Source organism: Styela clava, chromosome 15, assembly GCF_964204865.1.
Source record: "Styela clava chromosome 15, kaStyClav1.hap1.2, whole genome shotgun sequence".
In the NCBI taxonomy this organism is placed as follows: domain Eukaryota; kingdom Metazoa; phylum Chordata; class Ascidiacea; order Stolidobranchia; family Styelidae; genus Styela; species Styela clava.
Window position 1 is genome coordinate 13,485,470 of NC_135264.1, and position 18,627 is coordinate 13,504,096.

The window sequence follows — 18,627 nt, forward strand, 5'->3', positions numbered from 1 at the left end:
CGTAATAAGGTCCGCCAAACTGTACGAACTGTCATTCAAGACGAATAGACGATCACCCGAAATGGAACAAGCTATTTTTCTTGTCGCAACAATCCCGATACGAGAGAGATCGCTGCCGTTAGTGATTTCTTTATTGTCGGCGCAGATGTCATTTCGTGCGATTGTATGTATACTTTAGCAAGCTTTATTACGTATTTGTGACGTCGGAATTTTTGGATGGTTCAGTCAGGTAGGGGCTAGGATTGCTGGATTGACTTGTGCAAAAATTGTTAAGCTACGCCCACTAGTACTTTAGGCTCAAAACTACATGAGACCCGAATTTTTCCTGGTTCAAAGGCCGAGGAACATCTATTGATTTCTAACAAATTCAGATATTCAATTTATTTTAAATACCTCTGATTGCATGATAGTTTTTTTCAATTTTACTCCATCAAAGCTTCCTGCAGACCGTCTAGTCACCTAAAAAGTCCTGGCCAATAGCTGAATAGCAAACACAATCTCTGTATTAATTTCTTAAGATGTAACAAACTTGTTATCATTCCTAACTGGGAATGGAAAATTATCAATTGATGTAATAACAGTCAGACAGTCATGTGACTGTAACCACCAACATTGTAAAAATACTTATTTAAAATAAAATGCCATAAATCCATTTACAAGAGTCTCAATATAATTTGAATATTTCAGTATTTTGGTGTAGTATAGCTATATATAATACTTATCAAAAGCGTTAGTAATGGCTGAGAATTGTGGCGACATGGAGGCTGTGATAAAATCTCAGGAAGAAGTTGTCGATTCTCTCAGGAAAGAAATGGAACAACTTGAGGAGGGAACCTATGATTTCAAAGGCGATGAGCTCAATAGTGAAAAAATAAAAGAATTAACAACAGCAAATACAAAATTACAATATCAAAAAGGTCATCTTCAAATGAATTTGGATGCTGAATTAGCTCGCAGTGATGTCAATAAATGTATGCCAAATATCAGTGCTGGTTTGGGTGCTATGTTCCAAATCGCAATTCTCAAAGCTGTACCTGATGTATCTGATCCTCCTGTAGCAATTACTCCAAGTCAGAATGAAAAGTTTGGAGATTATCAATGCAATAGCGCAATGGGAATTGTTGGTTTATTAAAAGCTGAAGGACAAAAGGTTTCGCCAAGAGATATTGCGGCAAAAATTATCGAAAATCTTCCTGAAAATCATCTAATTAAATCTGTCGATATTGCTGGTCCTGGATTCATAAATATTCGCATTAAAGAAGATTTCTTGATGCAAGCAATTGCTAATGTTGTATTGGTAGGAGCGTCTCCTCCACCTTTGCAAAAGCAGAAGAGAGTTATTATTGATTACTCATCTCCGAATATTGCGAAGGAAATGCATGTTGGCCATCTACGTTCAACAATCATTGGCGACAGTATCAGTCGATTATTTGAATTTCTTGGACATGACGTTTTGAGGCTGAACCATGTTGGTGATTGGGGAACGCAATTTGGAATGTTAATTGCACATTTGACGGACAAATTTCCGAATTTTAAAACGGAGTCGCCACCTATTGGAGACTTGCAAGCTTTTTATAAAGAGTCGAAAAAACGATTTGATGAAGATGAAGAGTTTAAAAAAAGGGCGTATAAAGCCGTCGTCAAATTACAAGGAAAAGAAAAAGATTATATACAAGCTTGGAATCTTATTTGTGACGAATCAAGGAAGGAGTTTCAAAAAGTTTACGACAGACTGCAGATTCAAAATTTGAAGGAACGAGGAGAATCTTTTTATCAGGATATGATGCTCGATGTGGTAAAAGAATTGAACGAAAAAGGTCTTTTGAAAGTGGAAGACGGCAGAACGCTAATGTTTCCACCAAACTGCTCAATTCCTTTAACGATTGTTAAATCTGATGGAGGGTTCACTTATGACACAAGTGACATGGCTGCAATCAGACAAAGAATTAACGATGAGAAAGGTGACATTCTTATTTATGTCACAGATTCTGGACAAGGAACACATTTTCAAACCATTTACGCCGGTGCACAAATGGCTGGTTGGTATAACCCGAAAGAAAAAGTTGTTCGACATGTTGGATTTGGTGTTGTGTTGGGTGAAGATAGAAAAAAATTCAAAACCCGTTCTGGGGAAACTGTACGACTCATTGATCTGCTTGATGAAGGTTTAAAACGTTCCAGAGATAAATTAGTTGCCAAAGAAAGACATCTTGTACTCTCTAAAGAAGAGCTTCTCGCAGCAGAAAAGGCGGTCGCTTATGGTTGCGTCAAGTATGCAGATTTGAGCCACAATTACGTCAATGATTACGTGTTTTCATTCGACAAGATGTTAGATGACAGGGGCAACACTGCTGCTTATCTCCTTTACGCTTACACAAGGATAAGATCAATCAGAAGGAACGCTGATGTGACGAAAGACAGTTTGTTAACCACAGCAAAAGAATCTGGTGGAGTGCATATGGATCACCCGAAGGAATTCAAGCTTGCCAAATGCATCTGCAGATTCACAGAAGTTCTGCAGAGAGTAAGTGAAGATTTGGCACCACACACATTATGCGATTACGTCTACGAGCTGTCGACAACTTTCACAGAATTTTACGATTCATGCTATTGCATAGAGAAAGATAGAAAAACAGGAGAAATCATTAAAATCAACAAAAATCGTTTGCTTCTCTGCGAAGCCACTGCAGAAATAATGGACAGATGTTTTCATATATTGGGCTTGACTCCAGTTGAGAAGATGTAACTGAATTCCAGTGTTCTCATCGCTGCCACTTTGGTATTCTATTTCACTCGCCTAATGTGATCTCATAAAGACATTCTTATGGAGTTCAGTTCCTAACTAAAATCACTGAGATTGCATACCAAAGTAGCTCCTGCTCATCTGCTTTGCAAAATTTGTATTTTCGCCAAAATTTGTTGCTGTTTAGATCTAAAGAGATTGTGTATTAATATTGTTGGATTAAGCATCTGCCATTCGCATACTAACTTTATCTGTGGACCATGCTAAGCTTAATTTAAATTTTGGCATTGCGTATCTCTTCAATGTATACACGTGTTCCAAAAATCTTGCGCAATCCCCAAATTTCTTCTGTACATATATTTTGAGTTATTGAAATGAATTTATTTTATTGTTTCTTGGCAATGACATTTGGCGATCAATATCGGTTTCAAACCAATGATATTTATATTTTTGTCCCTCCCAAATGGGACTGATTTGGGCCTTGTTTGGCGTGAAAATGTGCTAACTTATAAAAATGTTCAATAATACTTCCCAAGTTCCAATTGTGTTTTTCAAGGAATTTAATAGGAATTTTATTGGTAAAATTATGGTCCAACTCACTGTTATTATATAAATCTTCACATTTTCATATCAAATTCATGGTTTATAGGCTTTTCAAAATTTGGCATCATTTTTCTTGAAATATACAACAATATTAACTTTTAAAAACCACAATCCTAAAATACTAAACTTTTTAGAGAAGGACCAGTTCCAACATGATTTTTGAATTCTTTCGGTAAATTGAAAATTAAGGTGGTAGTATAGTTGGTGTATCTAGGATCGGTGAGATTCATTTTGCAAAAAATTGAATAATTTAAACATGCATAACTGAGTTATCATGTTTTGTGGCTACCACAATAATCGACACAGTTTAGAAAAATATTTAAATTCGATTTCTAACGTAATTTTATATACAGGGCGTCCAAAAAATGTTGTCTGATTTTATAGTAATAACAATTTAAAATTCCTTGGTCTTTGTTTATCAATTACCGGTACTCTTATTTTGCTTGTAGTTCTCATTTATCATACTATAAAATTTTTTAAACTCACAATTGTTATCTAAAAAATCGGGCCAAATTTTTCGGACACCTTGTATAAAGCATAGAACAGCCAAACCCGTCTAATTTGTTTATTATTCTATAGGTATAAAGTGATGGTTAAAATAGTCTTAAGATGGATATACTCAAAAAGATACAGGATATTGAATATATCCAACCACAGACTATAATGTGCAGTATTTTTCGAACCAGTTTTCTTTCTTCAAACGAATTAAATGCCAGATTATAATAGCTTAGTATTAATATGTTGTTTTTTTGACATTATGGATTGAGATTGAATGAAAATAGTACTTATAACAAAAATTTACTGTTTGTTTTGACTGGGTCTGTGGTGAGGAGTCGATAAAAAATATGACTAACTAGTTGAAGAAAATGTTGACAGTTGGCACTCATCTTGAAATTCCAAACTTTTGAGCCATTTAGAAAGCAGTAAATTTTGACACCCATCATGATTGTCAACCACAAAAAAACTTGGTGTATGTTCGATTGTCTCTAAAAGTCGACTGTCGACCATGCTTTTCCAGTTTCTTCAATTATCATCCTTAGAACTCTTAATTCCAACTCCAAAAAATTAGAATTTTCTATTTCTCCTCCGATTCTATAATTTTGGAAATACGACTTTCGACACCACAGCCTTGAATCTGAATATCTCTAGATAGAATAATTCATTTTTGAAGGCTTGATATGCAGCTTGCTAATGAACTATCTTTTGAATTAGAAAATAAAATGTAAATGTCTAATCTGTGGCATTGGGTTTGACCATGGTTCATCAGTTCATAAAGTTAGGAACAGGATTGTATTCTTTGTTCAACAATAGATTGAGCCAATCGTATGGCTTCATTTAAAGAAGATATCACTGGGTTTATAGAAATGGTGAAGAGGGATATGATGAAAATGAAATCGAGTCAAGGTTCACTTCACTGCCTCTTGGTTGGAAAATGTTAATTTGTATGATATAATACATTGTTGTGGACAAAAGCTAGGGACGGGCAAAATTATATATTTTTATTAAATATTTGTGAAGAATACGGAATAGTTCTAATCTACAATCGAGTTGAGATCAGTGTGATTATTTCGTCTGTTGACAACATAACGTCGGTACTACCTTTCTATCAATTCTTTTGTTCAAGTATATAGTTTTTATTTCATTTCTTGCATAATTATGCGTTCAGTCAGACAAACGCGAAAGTTAGTAAGCGTTCATCGACGAAAGACGTTATAAGTAATTACACAAATTATTTTCATTCGAATTCGAATATTTGTAGTCATATCAAAATGAGTAGTTTGAAATCACAATGATTGATAGATATTTCGATTCGGCTTTCAGTCACTCCAACTCAGCGGTCAATTTATTGAGTGTATTCCGGATATCGAAAAATGCAGACTCGGGCTGTGACAAATTAAGTGAACATTTAAAAAAAAATCATCAGAATGCGTCGCCTGGTCATGTGATTTCTAATAACCAATGAAAAAGCATCTTCATTTTGCGGTCTCCTTCGCCCGCTTTGTTTCTTTATTATACCTACACTTTTTTCTTGCCACGTCAAAATTTGTCTGCGCTCAGGCGGTCTTTTCAAATTTGACGCCGTCAGGTAAGCACTGATTTTATTTTTGCGTTCTGTGGTTTATGTTCATCTTGTAATCCAACTTTGTATTACCTCACAGACATTTTTAATACTTTTATAGCTTTAATAATGCAGTTACAATAAACTTGGGCCTACAATTATTAATTTTAAATGTCCACAAAGTGGAATTGCGATTACAAGATCTGAAGTTGGTGAGATAAATCCAAATCGGAAGATGCAATGCTTATTAGAGATGAACTTTATCCATCAGTTAGGCCATAGCATAGTACTAAATGCTTCTCCCTCATGTGTAATTATTGAATTAAAGACGACGGCGTAAACAAATGGAGGCGATCGACAAGAAAATATTCATCGTTGAATTCCTACCATCGTCGGGTGCGGACGTGGCTACTTGAAAAGACTAGAGAATGCTACGCGTTGTGTGTTTCGGTATTAACTGTTGGATTCGTATTGCGTAATATCAACATGATCAAAGCCCGTCGGCCGGAATTACATCGTGTTTTTGTTTTATTGTGTTCTTTTGACTGTTTTGGTGGACGGGCACGTACTTGTACGTTCTTAACTTTTTTATTAAATTATGCCCGTCCTCCAGCTCCTCTGCATTTAGTCTGTCCGTTTGTTGTTGTTTTGTTTCTATAGAGTGATCAAAATAAAATTGATTGATTGATTGATAGAACAATTAAGAAATTTTGTATTCAAATTTATGCTTTGGATAGAAATTGCCCTGTGTTAAGCTTGTGTTAAGCTTTTATTCAGCCTCTATATATTGCATCTTATCTATATTATATATTTCAGATCGTGTTTATATAAACTGTCTGAATGTGAACAAGCTGCGAATGTTGACATCGGGAACTGATTGAGCGGAAAGTAAAGCGCGATTAAATAAATATGCATTAATTCAGGGATTTTAGTTAAGCCATAATAATAGCACTAGATTGATAATGAGAGTAAACTTGTGTTGGATCGAAGACCCCTGGGAAGATATGCCTGTGCAATGATGTTTGGACCATTTCATAAATAAGATCTACATCATTAATGAAATAAAAGCTCAACATAGATGCGGTTGTGTTGGGATGTTCCGGATATAGTACAGGTGATATTATTTGCTTTAATTTTTTTCAAATTATTTCAACGGTCACTTCTTTCGTTCCTTGTTTATATCTAAACTTTTTGTCATGTCAAGAATTTACGTGGGCCCAAGTAGCGTTTTCTTTTTCCATATCTTTCACAGTTATACCAATGCAGATGAACCTAGGTTTAAGCTACAGTTGTTGATTCAAATTGTCTACCAATCGGAACTGTCGAGGTGAAACGAAAACGAAAGATACATGACAAATAGGAATAGCTAAAGATAAACTAATTAACAATACAGTTAGGCCATAACATAGTATTGAAGCGATGATTGATGCCAAATTCCTGAATCGAAGACTCACGGAAGTTTTGTTGAAGAGAGGTAATTTATTCACATTTAAAAGTGCACAACCGCATGACAATATAGTATACAATTTTATCCAAACCAAGTTTTAGGATTCCGTCAGTGTCATTGTATTGTCTTTTTATATTCCCCTTAACATAAATCTGATTACATATCGTCACGCTAATAACCGAATTGCGTAAGTCATTTTTGGCGATTTTGAGTTTTTTATAAAATAGGTATTTATGTAATGCTGCGCACCTGTCTGTTAACTCAGATTTTATTTTTAGAATTCCGAAACCCATAAAAATGGAGATTTAGTATGACATGCACATTTGTACAATTGTTTCGTCATAATGAATCATCATTGTTACCGCAGGACTATTGTGACGTCACAAAAAGCAAAATAACCTCGGCGACGTATTTTCGAGTTTTTGCATCTCGGATTTTAGCTTAGCGCGAATTAATTTGAATTTTTAGTACAGTATAGGAAGACGTGCACTTGTGATATTCACTGTCCGAGTCCAATTCACCTTGGTTGGCTTTTATATTGGGTGCATTGCTGTTTTATTCTTTATATTTAATCTTAGTCTTATTTCGGTGGGTGTGCAGAACGTGTTATATTGATGAAATATATATTTTTAAACATAAAAAATAATGTAATTGAAACTGATTAGCTATTTTTGGAATTAGACACTGTAGATACTGAGAATTACATTCGTTTTTGGAATGTTTAGTTTTCAGGACTGGTGCATATAGTAAAGTTGCAAAATTGCGTATGTCCTCAAGTCATAGACACATTTCTGCCTAAGTCACAGTGCGCCATTATGACGTCACTTAACTGCGTCATACAAATTACCTTAAATCCGGCTACGATCAAAAAATTGAACCATGGCAAATCATTGACTCTCAATGGAATATCAATATTATTGGAAAGTTTTTACGTTTTTCTCAAAACTGCTAAAAATGACTTACGCAATTCGGTTATTAGCGTGACGATATGGAGGTTTCATACTACTTCGCTCTTGCGTCGAGAAACGTAAATTTGTTGTAAATGCATTCGAATGTATATTTTGAATAGATTTCCAATGTATTCTCAGTTTGTGCTGTTCCACAATATTCTAACGGCAATTAACAAATGATCTGGTTGCATTTGCATGATTTTCGTTTACTTGCAGGCGATTTTATGTTTTTACGGTTATGTTTACTAATGCAGTTAGACTAATATTAGGCCTAAAATTATTGACTCTGTTTGGAATTGGACCACGAAGTTTGGGAATGTTGGCATCGGGATCTGCTGGAGGCAACAAGGTTAGGTGGACATTATAAAGTATGAAGTACAGTATTAGATTTGACTTTGCATTTAAAATCCGGGTTAAAGTTATCTTATTCTTTTGCAACTTTCATATTTTGTAAACCAATACTCTTTTTAAGTTTTCAATCAATCGTTGGGATTATTTTTGTTGACAAACCTAATAAGTAAGATTAAAAAAGTCTTTAAATTCACGCTTCGTGCGAAGGAGGCCAGACCCGATTTTAGGTCTTATAGCAATTGAAAGTTTTCCTCAACTAAATTATCCTGAAATTTTCTGTTGCAGTAATATTCACGTGCAACAGAAGGATAGGAGACGGATTTTCAGCGTAACTGGACATGGTAGCTACAAGTGAGTTTTTATCAACGCAGTCATTAAATATAGCCCATGTGACGACTGATAGAGACGGGGTAATTACTTGTTATTGGTTTCAAGATTATTGGACGCGATGTGTACATATGGACTGTCATGCTATTATGTTGTTGTTTTTTTGTTCATGTTCATTTTATTGTTAATACCTTCGTGTTATAAAAAATCATATTTCTAGTTTGGGATTCGCTTATTTTTTCGCGATGACGTGTCAAAAATTAGTAAATGCAAACCTTGGTGGAGTATATGGCAAATTTCATAACCGGACTACTTCGTTTTGGCGTCCGTGTCCATATATTTGATTTCGCTCTTTTGTTATTTGGGGAATATACTGCCGCTTAGTTCATACTACTGTCTCCCATATAAAACTTTTTCGCCGTTGTCCACCACGATATTATAACGATCTTTTTTGTATTTTAGAAACTTAAAAATCGGGGATTGAATTCATTCAAGCGAAAAGAAAAACAGTTTTCATTTGTGAAGCGAAATGAGTGTGTTTCAGTAATTACTCCCTACTCAAGCATATAATAGTCTTCAAACGAAATTCTATCAGTGGTTCACAAACTTTTTAATCCACTCCCCCTTTTTAGAATTTGTCAAGTCTAGTGCCCAACTTCAAAAATAACTATAGCTAACAAAAAGCTACAAATAACAGATGGTAAGACGAAAGCATTTTTTTATTTAAACGTAATAATCCAAAATAAAGAAATAAATATATATCAAAAATAAAACGGGCAAGATAAAATCTAACAAATTTTAATATTTTTGATTAGCGGCCCTGTTTGAGAACCACTGCTCTAAAGTAAACTTGTTATTCTTGTTGGTTGAAGTAAATTTTCGACTGCAGGATTTATTGCTCATCAACTACTCGCTACCCAAGCATATAATATTCTTCAAAAAATCTCTACACGACCAGCTACTATTCCTATTCAACCGATATCAAACTTTATTCTTTGAATCGTTCAGGTTCTGTCCGGATTACGGAACAAGCTGATTGAAGCAACAACGGATCTCACAAATCTATCTGAATCTATCTTGAATTAGGTATTTTAATATTTTTGTAATTACACAGAGAATTTCAACTAGAGTAATGAAATAGTCTTCTCCTGCCGCTGTGAAGTCGGAAATGTCGTTTCATTCATTTGGCACAGTCTTGTGTACTTGGAAGTGTTGAAGCACATTTGTCTGTGTTGGGCGAAATCTCAAAATCCAATAGTTGATGACGAGTTCCTAAGTTATTCCATTTAGAGAGTTTTGGTAATATTGGTGAGCTAATATTCCAGTTGCGAAAACGCACTTCTTTGCCTCATTATTTGCTACTTTTCCTCAATACACTAACAGAAATAACGATAAAGACTGTTGGACATGAAGTGGACATACAAATCGTTTTGTAACATGTTATTAATACGTCATAATCATTGTGGCATCTCGCGGTTTATTTCGAATTTCATGTTCTTACTTTGCATGACTGACTTCAATTAGGTAAATGTCTAATATCCCATATCTATCCTGTCATCCTGTATTCTATTTTGAAACTTTGTTGGTATTTTTATGTTTAGATAATATTCCATAGTCATTGTGGCATTTGGTTTTATTTGGCATTCTTTTTGTTGTCCTTTTTTATATGATTATATATGATTAATATTTAAATTCTGGACCGCCTGAAGTATGCGCACCAAGATGGCGCATCAGGTTGTGCGACATATTGATACGCATACTTCAGGAGTACCGAAATTCTTTTTCTTGTTCCGGTGATGGAAATCTCTTTTCTTTATTAACTAAAACTATCAAAATTAAAAATTGCCCACCTTTTGGCATAGTCGACTGAGACAAATTTCATACTCGTACTATTTCGTTTTGGCTTTCGTGTCTATATATTTGAGCATCGCTATCGTGATGTATCAAGTTGAAAAGCTTAGTTTCGAATCTCGTGAATTTTTGAGTTGAGTTGTGCAAGTCGATGTATAAATCTTTTAGAATCTGTTTTTCATCGGTAGTGTGAAATGTAATCCATAATCGCCCTGTACCATGTTGAATCTGTTTTTATATTTCAGCTGCGTTCTGGATTGGAAGGTCTAACGGAGAGTCGGCAACCAGACCCGTTGAACATTGGAATAAATGGTCGTTCCATTTAGATTATATAAATCGTGTATTTAAATTTTTTTATAACCATCCATATACCAGAGCTTGTCCGATACCAAAGCTGGCCCCAGCAGTGACCTATCTGCGTGAAATGGCGCAAAAGCGCCCTCTTGGTGGTTCACTGAAATTTTTACCGTTTGTTGCCTTGGTTTACTTGTACGTTATTATTATAAAGAAGTTGTTTTGTCAAAATGAGGTTTCGCCCATTGTGCGCCCTCGTCCAAATGGCGCCCATGGCAGTAGCCCTCTTGCCCTATATATGATTCTTCATTTCGTGTCTGATCATGGCAGAAAAGCTTAATATCTCGATGTTACTTTCTTTTAAACAATCTGTCCGATGAACGGTGAATTTTTGAGTGAGTTCTCCAGATTAGGTTTTTTATTAGTCCTTCATTTCGAAGATTCGCCCTTAGAAATCTGCTTGTTTGGAAAGCTAACAAGCGTTCCAGGTAAGCCAAAGCTCTTTCGATATATTTGTGTATTTATTCTTTTTGCTTAATTAAAGAATATAATAAAATTATTTATTGAAACCATATTCGTTTATGCTTATTGGTTGTCGGCAATTGGGTTTTGTTAGAGGCGAATAAGAAATGGCATTTAGGAGCGTAGGTATTAAAAACGTCATATTGACGGGTCTCCATTTTTTACAGTATGGCGTCGCTAGGTTATGACGTCACGCCGATGAGCCGCGATTTTATGGGGCGCGCTGGCGCCGGATCCGGGCCGAAACGACGCGAATTATTTTTATCTCTTGCCGGCCATAGGCCATAGATAAATCGAGCATAATTAACGAAATTTATCTACGATCATGCTTGATCATACATGATGTGAGTAAAAATTTCAAAATTCTCCATTTTCCGAGGTCTGACCCATCGATTTTCTTTTATTTTGGGATTTCTGTATTCTTACAGCTCGAGTTTCTCCTTCGCTATATAGATCTTTGCGCAACGTTCCAGTGACGACATAAGCGGATGTTACATTCGCGGGATTCAAACTCTAGTTACCATAAACAAACTTATGGTCTACTCCAGCGCCTTTACCAACTAAGCCAATTCAGAACTTGAAAACATAGGTCTAAGGTCTAATATTTATTTATCATCTCAGAGGACTTGTAAAAAAAAATTCAAGATGGATGATAAATACTAGAACTTAGAGCCTTGCTCTCACGTTCCTCCTTGGCCGAGTTGGTTAAGGCGGTTGATATACCTTTAGTTTGTTCATGGTGACCAAAGTTTGAATCCCGCGAAGTTACTGTCCCCTATCAATTTCGTGTCTTCATTAATCGGATTACGCAGATATCTAAAATATGAAGGAAGCTCCGACTTGTAAAAAGATGGAAATCCCAAAATAAACGAAAATGGAGAAAATTGAAGGGTCAGACCTTGGAAAAAGAGGAATTTTGAAAGTTTTAGTCAAATCATGTATGATCAAGCATGATCGTAGATAAATTCCGTTTATTACACTCGATTTATCTATGGCCGATGGTCGACCGAAGATAAAAAAATTACGCGTCGTTCCGGGCCCGGATCCGGCGCCAGCGCGCCCCAAAATACCGCTGCTCGTTAGGGTGACGTCATACGACTAGTGACGTCATACGCATGGTGAACACATCCGTAACTGACTGAAAATCTTTGCTTTATTATCTCAATTGTGAATTTTTGTCAACATAGATCGCTAGTTTAACTATTCGAAACCCCTGACAAACCAATCCCAGACTCGGAGCCAGCATGAAAGTATTTTCTCATGGGTTATATTTATTAAAAACTCTTTAATAAAAAATAAAAAGAATTAAACTGCCTTAATTAAACACAACTGCCTAAATTAAACACAATCTGCTAAGATACCGGCACAGAACGAACTTTGTGACGGGGCATAAACAGAGAAAGAGAGATTTGGATTTATTTACTTTGGATTTGGAAAGTTTCAAATACCCAGTTCAATTAGTAGTCAATTAATAAAAATCAGGCATGCTAATTGCGGGTCCCAATTAAAGAGTGTTACTCGTATTTTTAGATGGCAGTCTATCACTCTGTAACCGGGTTAAATCAGCGCTTGCTTCGCCGATCCAGATATTCACCCCACGGCAGAAGACCAACGTGGGCCATGGGTACTGGTTTGCTCAATTCAATTAAAAATGAAAATACAGATTGTACAATTCTAAAACACTCGCTATCAAGATAAAAACTGTTATTCTACGTCTGCTTGATTTGAGATGAATTTCTTCTAATACTTCAGAACGTACCTGAAATATAAAAAACTGGCTCAACATGTATTTAAAAAAATATTTCACACGACCGCTTAGAATGATTTTAACATTTATAACTTATTGACTAAAATTGCGACACCGATAACATATTCCGCAATAACAATTACGAGACTAAAACACCACATTCTTGGGAATGAATAACACTTTGACGAAGGATCACTTGGGACAGCAAAAATTGACAGCATTCGACTCCAAACCAGACAGTCGTGAGTTAAATAAAAATGGGACAAGCGTGTTCAAGTCTTCGGTCTCTGACCGATATTGTCGTTCTCATACAAACCGTCATACAAGCCGACCAAAGCGTGTGATATCTCCACTGGCATTTTAGATATGTTACTCCCGAAGTATGTGAACCATGATGGCAGACACCGGAGCGTAGTATGTGTACCAGGTTTAGAGTTGGGCCATAATTTCAGGCACAAATACTACGGGAGTCACTTGGCTAGTCCCCGAACTCGTAATAGAACTAAAATAAGGACAATTGGAATAAAATTAAGGCCTAACCCCAACCTGGTACACATACTACGTTCCGGTGTCCGCCATCTTGGTACGCATACTTCAGGAGTACCAACAAATTATAGCTTGGCGAATATACTTGAAATCCAGAATTGCAGCTAAAATTGAACATTAAATATATCGATAAAGATATTGATTGAATAATTTTACTACATTTAGGCCTTTATAAGAAGACATTGAATAATTACTTTATCCCGACTTGTAAGATTGATCTCTCCTTGATTCGCTGTTCCGGGCAAATCTGAACAATAAGCTACGAGTTTAAAAAAATGCAGAAATATTTTACAAGAATGGTGACCTATTACCATAGTTTGCAGTATGTTCGCATACAATCATGGCGTTGAAATAAGGAATTTAAATATATTCTTAGTAATCAAGATTCGATTATTAAGTTATCGGGTATCTAAAAATGCCCGGATTTAGTATTTAATGCCAGTTTAGCAGGTGCTCCCGACTTATGTGCACCAAGATGGCGCACAACCTGAACATAGTATGTGTACCAGGTTAGGATTATCAGGTTGTTCTCCAATTTGGCGCACATCCCTTTTGACTATTTTCTTCGAAGTAACTAGTGAGTTATTGATAAAACTGATTCTTATTGTGGGTGACAACCCCGCACGAACTGACTGAGTGATGAAATGGGAAGTATTCAAAAATGCCCATCTTTAGTAGTTAATGTCGGTTCGGCACGACCCAACACGCAGTGGAATAGATACACCCAAAAAACTCACTAACTGCAGATATCGCGAGACTCTTACATGATGATTTTCAGAGAAACTACGGGCAAATTGCGTTTCCATATAGTTGTGCATTGCTCTCTTGTTACTTCAAAATCTCATCTTGTATTCGTATGCATTCTATATAAAAGAAGCATTTAGTGTAAATATAATAGCAGTATAGTATTGTTTGTCAGCGTTTACAATTGTAACACGCAACAATATGGTGGTGTAAAACTTTAACAGAACTGTAATAAGTTCGTAGAAAGAATTATTTGATGTTGTATTTTTACACAATTACATTGGTATAATCACAAAATCATAAGCTTGTTTATGTAGAACAAATTAAGGTCACGATCGTTCAAATTAAAGCTAAACAATGATTGAAAAATGCGAAATTTACTTCAAATTTTGTTGTTAGTTAAGCGCTGTCATTATTTAAAAAGTACACATTGTACAAACACGATCTAACAGTTTAGGTAATTATTCTTCAGGTTAATTTACGTCATTTCTTCCAATGGGTATATTTTCCATGAAATAGAAAAGATACGCAACTCCCACCTGTCCACTTACACCGATCAATCGTCATACGAACATCAGCAGTAACAATATCTTCTACCTTCGCAAAGCCCTGTAATCAGAAAAAAAAATTATAAGACGTTTGCTCTATAATCAAATTGTGATAAAAACTTTAGATTTTGTAACTACCTAACCTACCTTTCCATTTACATCGACCAATCGTCACTAGTCTACTAGCAGTAACAATATCTTCCTTCATCGCAAAGCCCTGTAATTAGATCAAAAATTATAAGACGACTTTATGATCAAACATCCATCAGTCGTCACTTCACCATCAACCGTGTCAATACCATTTGTCGATAGGTTCTTCCTTTTGGGCCTGTAATTTAAAAATCTCGAAGAACGATGATACAGAGTTATTGAGCTTAGTAGGAAAATTATAAACAATAACACTTTGACCAGAAAGCAAGACTTGATCAATTAAGAATAACGTTGCAAAAACAGGCAAACGCGGTATATAATAAAAAAAAACTAGAACACAATGCTGAAAGGAATATAAATATATAAATGTGAGCACGAAGTTCGTGACAAAAATGATCATCCATCGCAAATCCTGCTAAATATTTTAAGCATTGAACAGATTAGTTGTGTCAAGGGATTATAAAAATACGGCAAAATGTGGGGGAAATACCGGTCCCGTTGGAATCAAAACATTTGCAAATGTAGCCTCCCAGCACTTCTGTTATCTTTGAGAACCAAAACTTTATTTTTACAGCAGCATCTTCGTATCGAACAAGCACAACCCAGTCGAAAAACGGCGCTTCGGATGTATTCGTACCAAGATGACGCACAACCTGAACAACCCGAACCTGGTACACATTCTATGTTCAGGTTGTGCGCCATCTTGGTACGAATAATTCGTGAGCACCGAAAAATCAGCCAAGGAATTTAGGTTCCAGGAAGCGCAAAATGGCCTAACAAACGTAAATAGTTTTGCAGATCGGTATTCTGCTCTCAATTAGAAACGAGGTGCTCAAGCAAAATGAAAACAAAACACACGTTGAATAAATTTGCGTAACATGAAAATATAAGATTACAGAAACTATAATTATCTTACAACACTCAAAATCACAACTAGAATTCTGAATATGACTTAAACACTCGGGACCAAAGAAAATCATTTTGTGTTTTTGAATTCTACGTACTTACTAATAAAATTACTATTCATAAATTTATAATTTTCAGCTTTGTTCCTAACAGAATGTGCGCTACATTTTAGGCGACAGTACATTAATAATCTTGTAGAAACACTGTTGACAAGTAAAACACTGTTATATCCAGACATTCGCTGGCTAAATAACTGTGCGTATATCTGGAGCACACCAGTGCAGAAACGACCTCACGCTGCCACACCCTGAACTGAAATGTGGCACGCGCGCCAAATATTTTTTAAACGTCAAAAGAGAAGAAAAAAAGGCAGTATCAAAAAGAAACACAAGGAGAGGGAATTGTCACTTTTAATTAAGAAACAAAGATACGTAATCTAATTCTCACTCTGATCAGTAATCAATGATTGTTGTTTACTATTGGAAATAAAGAACGTAGATATGGGATGTGACTGAGAAGATTGTCGGATTAAACCACATTCCATGGAAACTTTATCAAGACAACTATTTGTTTATTGTTATTCTATTTGTGTTTTGTTATAAGCCCAGTCTCGACGAAAAATGTTTTTGGATTCATAATAGAGCATTAGTGACCTTTACGGGGCTTTACTGCTCTGGGTAATTTTATTCGGAATTGATCTTATGCGACGTCTGTTGGTCCACACTCTATAGAACTTCATGTTGTCCAAACTACGTGATATCTTCAATGATTTGATCCAGAAAGCCTTGTAATTGAGTAGGTACACATATATATACAAAAATGATACTTTAACGCAACAATATTTTTTGCGTTAGTCATAACTATTGAAACGATACAGGGTGTTCATTGCAATTTCAATTTTGTTATGAAGTCAGTTCAAAATATATCTTAACCAGGTTTGTTGTTTTCTAATCAATAATCGTTCAAGTATTTTTACTTCATTTTATACATGTGTGAGGGCAGAATCAATAGATCGAATTGATAAATTCCCTTTGCAATTTCAAAATATTCCAAGACTTTATGGACACCCCATATTTCCTTTAACCCAACACCATTTAATATCTTGTTGATATTGGGTCACTTTATACAGTATTGAAATTATTATTTACACGTGAATAACAACATCATCGAACTCCTTGGAATTTCACCGGTAGTCTCTACCCTCATGTCGCCGTACACATACGCCACTGACGTGTGTTTCGCCAAGTATATCAGTGTTTCAAAAAGCATGATATCTCACCCATACCGCGCAGTTCAATGTTGTGTATAAATCATCGAACCATTTAAGTCGGGGTCACAGCTCATAGCTCATCCGAGAATTGGGTGAAGTCTTGAGTCCGACGTCGAGTTTATCACTAACTTTTACTGGCGTTTAGTAAGCGACGAATCCCAACTAACTGATCTCATTATCATATATGGTGAAAAACTCTACTTATTGACCTGCCAACTAATATTCATCTGTTTGGGTATTTGCGTGTATTATTATTTGTCCTGAGGAACAGCATGTAACTACGATGGTTTGCATTTATTTAATTATTTTTTAAATGTTTACTACTATAGATGAATTGGTGAGCATTATGATGGTCTCAGGCAAATTTTTAAAATGCATGGATCTCGCTTACTATTTAATGGAAAAGGGTGAACTTGAAAATTTCTTAAATGTTTGTACGACCTAGTCGTTCAAGCCCAGCAATGTTAATTCTCCTACAAATGTTGCTTCTATTGAGCAGTCCGAGCAATTAAGTTGCCTGACTCTTTTGAAGTAAAAATGAGTATCTTGATTCCGCCTAAGCAGTTTACCTCTTTCAATTTTCAGTGCTGTTTAATGTCATTTCTATATTTATCACCGAAAATCTAATGACTGACTGACAAGCGCAAACGGGACATAACAGAACGGAAGGGACAATTTTCTTGTTGTGACAAAAGTGACGAGCACTCATAGTCATAATTATGTCATGTGCGAAAATAAATTAAGTTTTAAAATGTTGTTAATTCAATTTTCAATAGTCACATATTTTCGTATGCCTACACCTTGCTGAGATGCTAGCGTTAATATTAAATGTAATACATCTTGTATATGTCAATCATATTTGCATTGAATCTAAGCAAGCCATATTATTTTATTTGTCGATCGGAATTCATGTTCATCATGTCGTAGGAATGTCCTAAGAGTCCTGCCACATATTTCTGTTGGACACAGCCAAAACCATCGCGTCGTCATGCGGGTCAAGTCGAATGCAATTATATTATACGTGTGCTACTGTTTTAAGAGTTCCAGGCAGTCGCAACTCTAACCTGGCACCCAAACTATATACATATTACACTGCACATATTATATATAGCTCGGAGGGCGATTACTGCTTCCTAGCATTCCTTCCACACTACTATATACTTTGTTCCAGGTAGGAAATAAAGCGCAAAATGTCCGAAAATGTCTCAAGAGCCCAGCCCAAATTTTAGACAAAAATATAATCTTATCTTCAGTAGTTTTATTAAAAATTACAACACGAGATAAAGGAGCAGATATAAATGTTTTATAGTCGGTACACAGAGATCAAAAGTTAAAAACAACTGCATTTTAAAATAAAAATAATCAAATCGGCAAAATTCAGATGCTCTATAAAAAGCCCACCCCAATCCTACAGCAATTAACATGAATAAAGAGAATAATCAACCCATACAGACTCGCAGAACGGTTTTACTCAAAACAGAAGATCCGGGGTCTTGCATAGTTATTATTTGATATCGTAATTTCGATGTCAAACCAATTTAAAATGAAAAGGGTACCCAAGCAAACTTG

The 18,627-nt window shown here is 35.6% G+C and overlaps 1 protein-coding gene and 2 long non-coding RNA genes across 7 annotated transcripts; 2 read left to right on the forward strand and 1 right to left on the reverse strand.

Annotated features, from left to right (window-relative positions):
* Positions 1-666: 666 nt before the first annotated feature.
* On the forward strand, positions 667-4,070 carry LOC120334102 (arginine--tRNA ligase, cytoplasmic-like). The gene has a single exon (XM_039401554.2). It carries the CDS (start codon positions 737-739, stop codon positions 2,744-2,746), a length of 2,010 nt encoding a protein of 669 aa, XP_039257488.2. The 5' UTR covers positions 667-736; the 3' UTR covers positions 2,747-4,070.
* Positions 4,071-6,191: 2,121 nt separating this feature from the next.
* LOC120334666 (uncharacterized) lies at positions 6,192-11,126 on the forward strand. 4 transcript variants are annotated; one of them, XR_013480625.1, is made up of 5 exons: positions 6,192-8,151; positions 8,439-8,504; positions 8,943-9,013; positions 9,489-9,566; positions 10,577-11,126. It is a non-coding gene; the product is annotated as an uncharacterized LOC120334666 (long non-coding RNA). The 4 variants fall into 4 exon arrangements; XR_013480626.1 differs by lacking the exons at positions 9,489-9,566; positions 10,577-11,126 and having other exon boundaries at positions 6,192-6,879; positions 8,057-8,151; positions 8,943-9,429; XR_013480624.1 differs by lacking the exons at positions 9,489-9,566; positions 10,577-11,126 and having other exon boundaries at positions 6,192-6,519; positions 6,658-8,151; positions 8,943-9,421.
* Positions 11,127-12,415: 1,289 nt separating this feature from the next.
* Positions 12,416-16,109, reverse strand: LOC120334304 (uncharacterized). Of its 2 annotated transcripts, none has more exons than XR_013480607.1 (6): positions 15,891-16,109; positions 14,880-14,949; positions 14,724-14,793; positions 14,178-14,303; positions 13,635-13,687; positions 12,416-12,906 (listed from the first exon to the last, which is right to left on the reverse strand). It is a non-coding gene; the product is annotated as an uncharacterized LOC120334304 (long non-coding RNA). The 2 variants fall into 2 exon arrangements; XR_013480606.1 differs by having other exon boundaries at positions 15,373-16,109.
* Between the last annotated feature and the right edge of the window lie 2,518 nt (positions 16,110-18,627).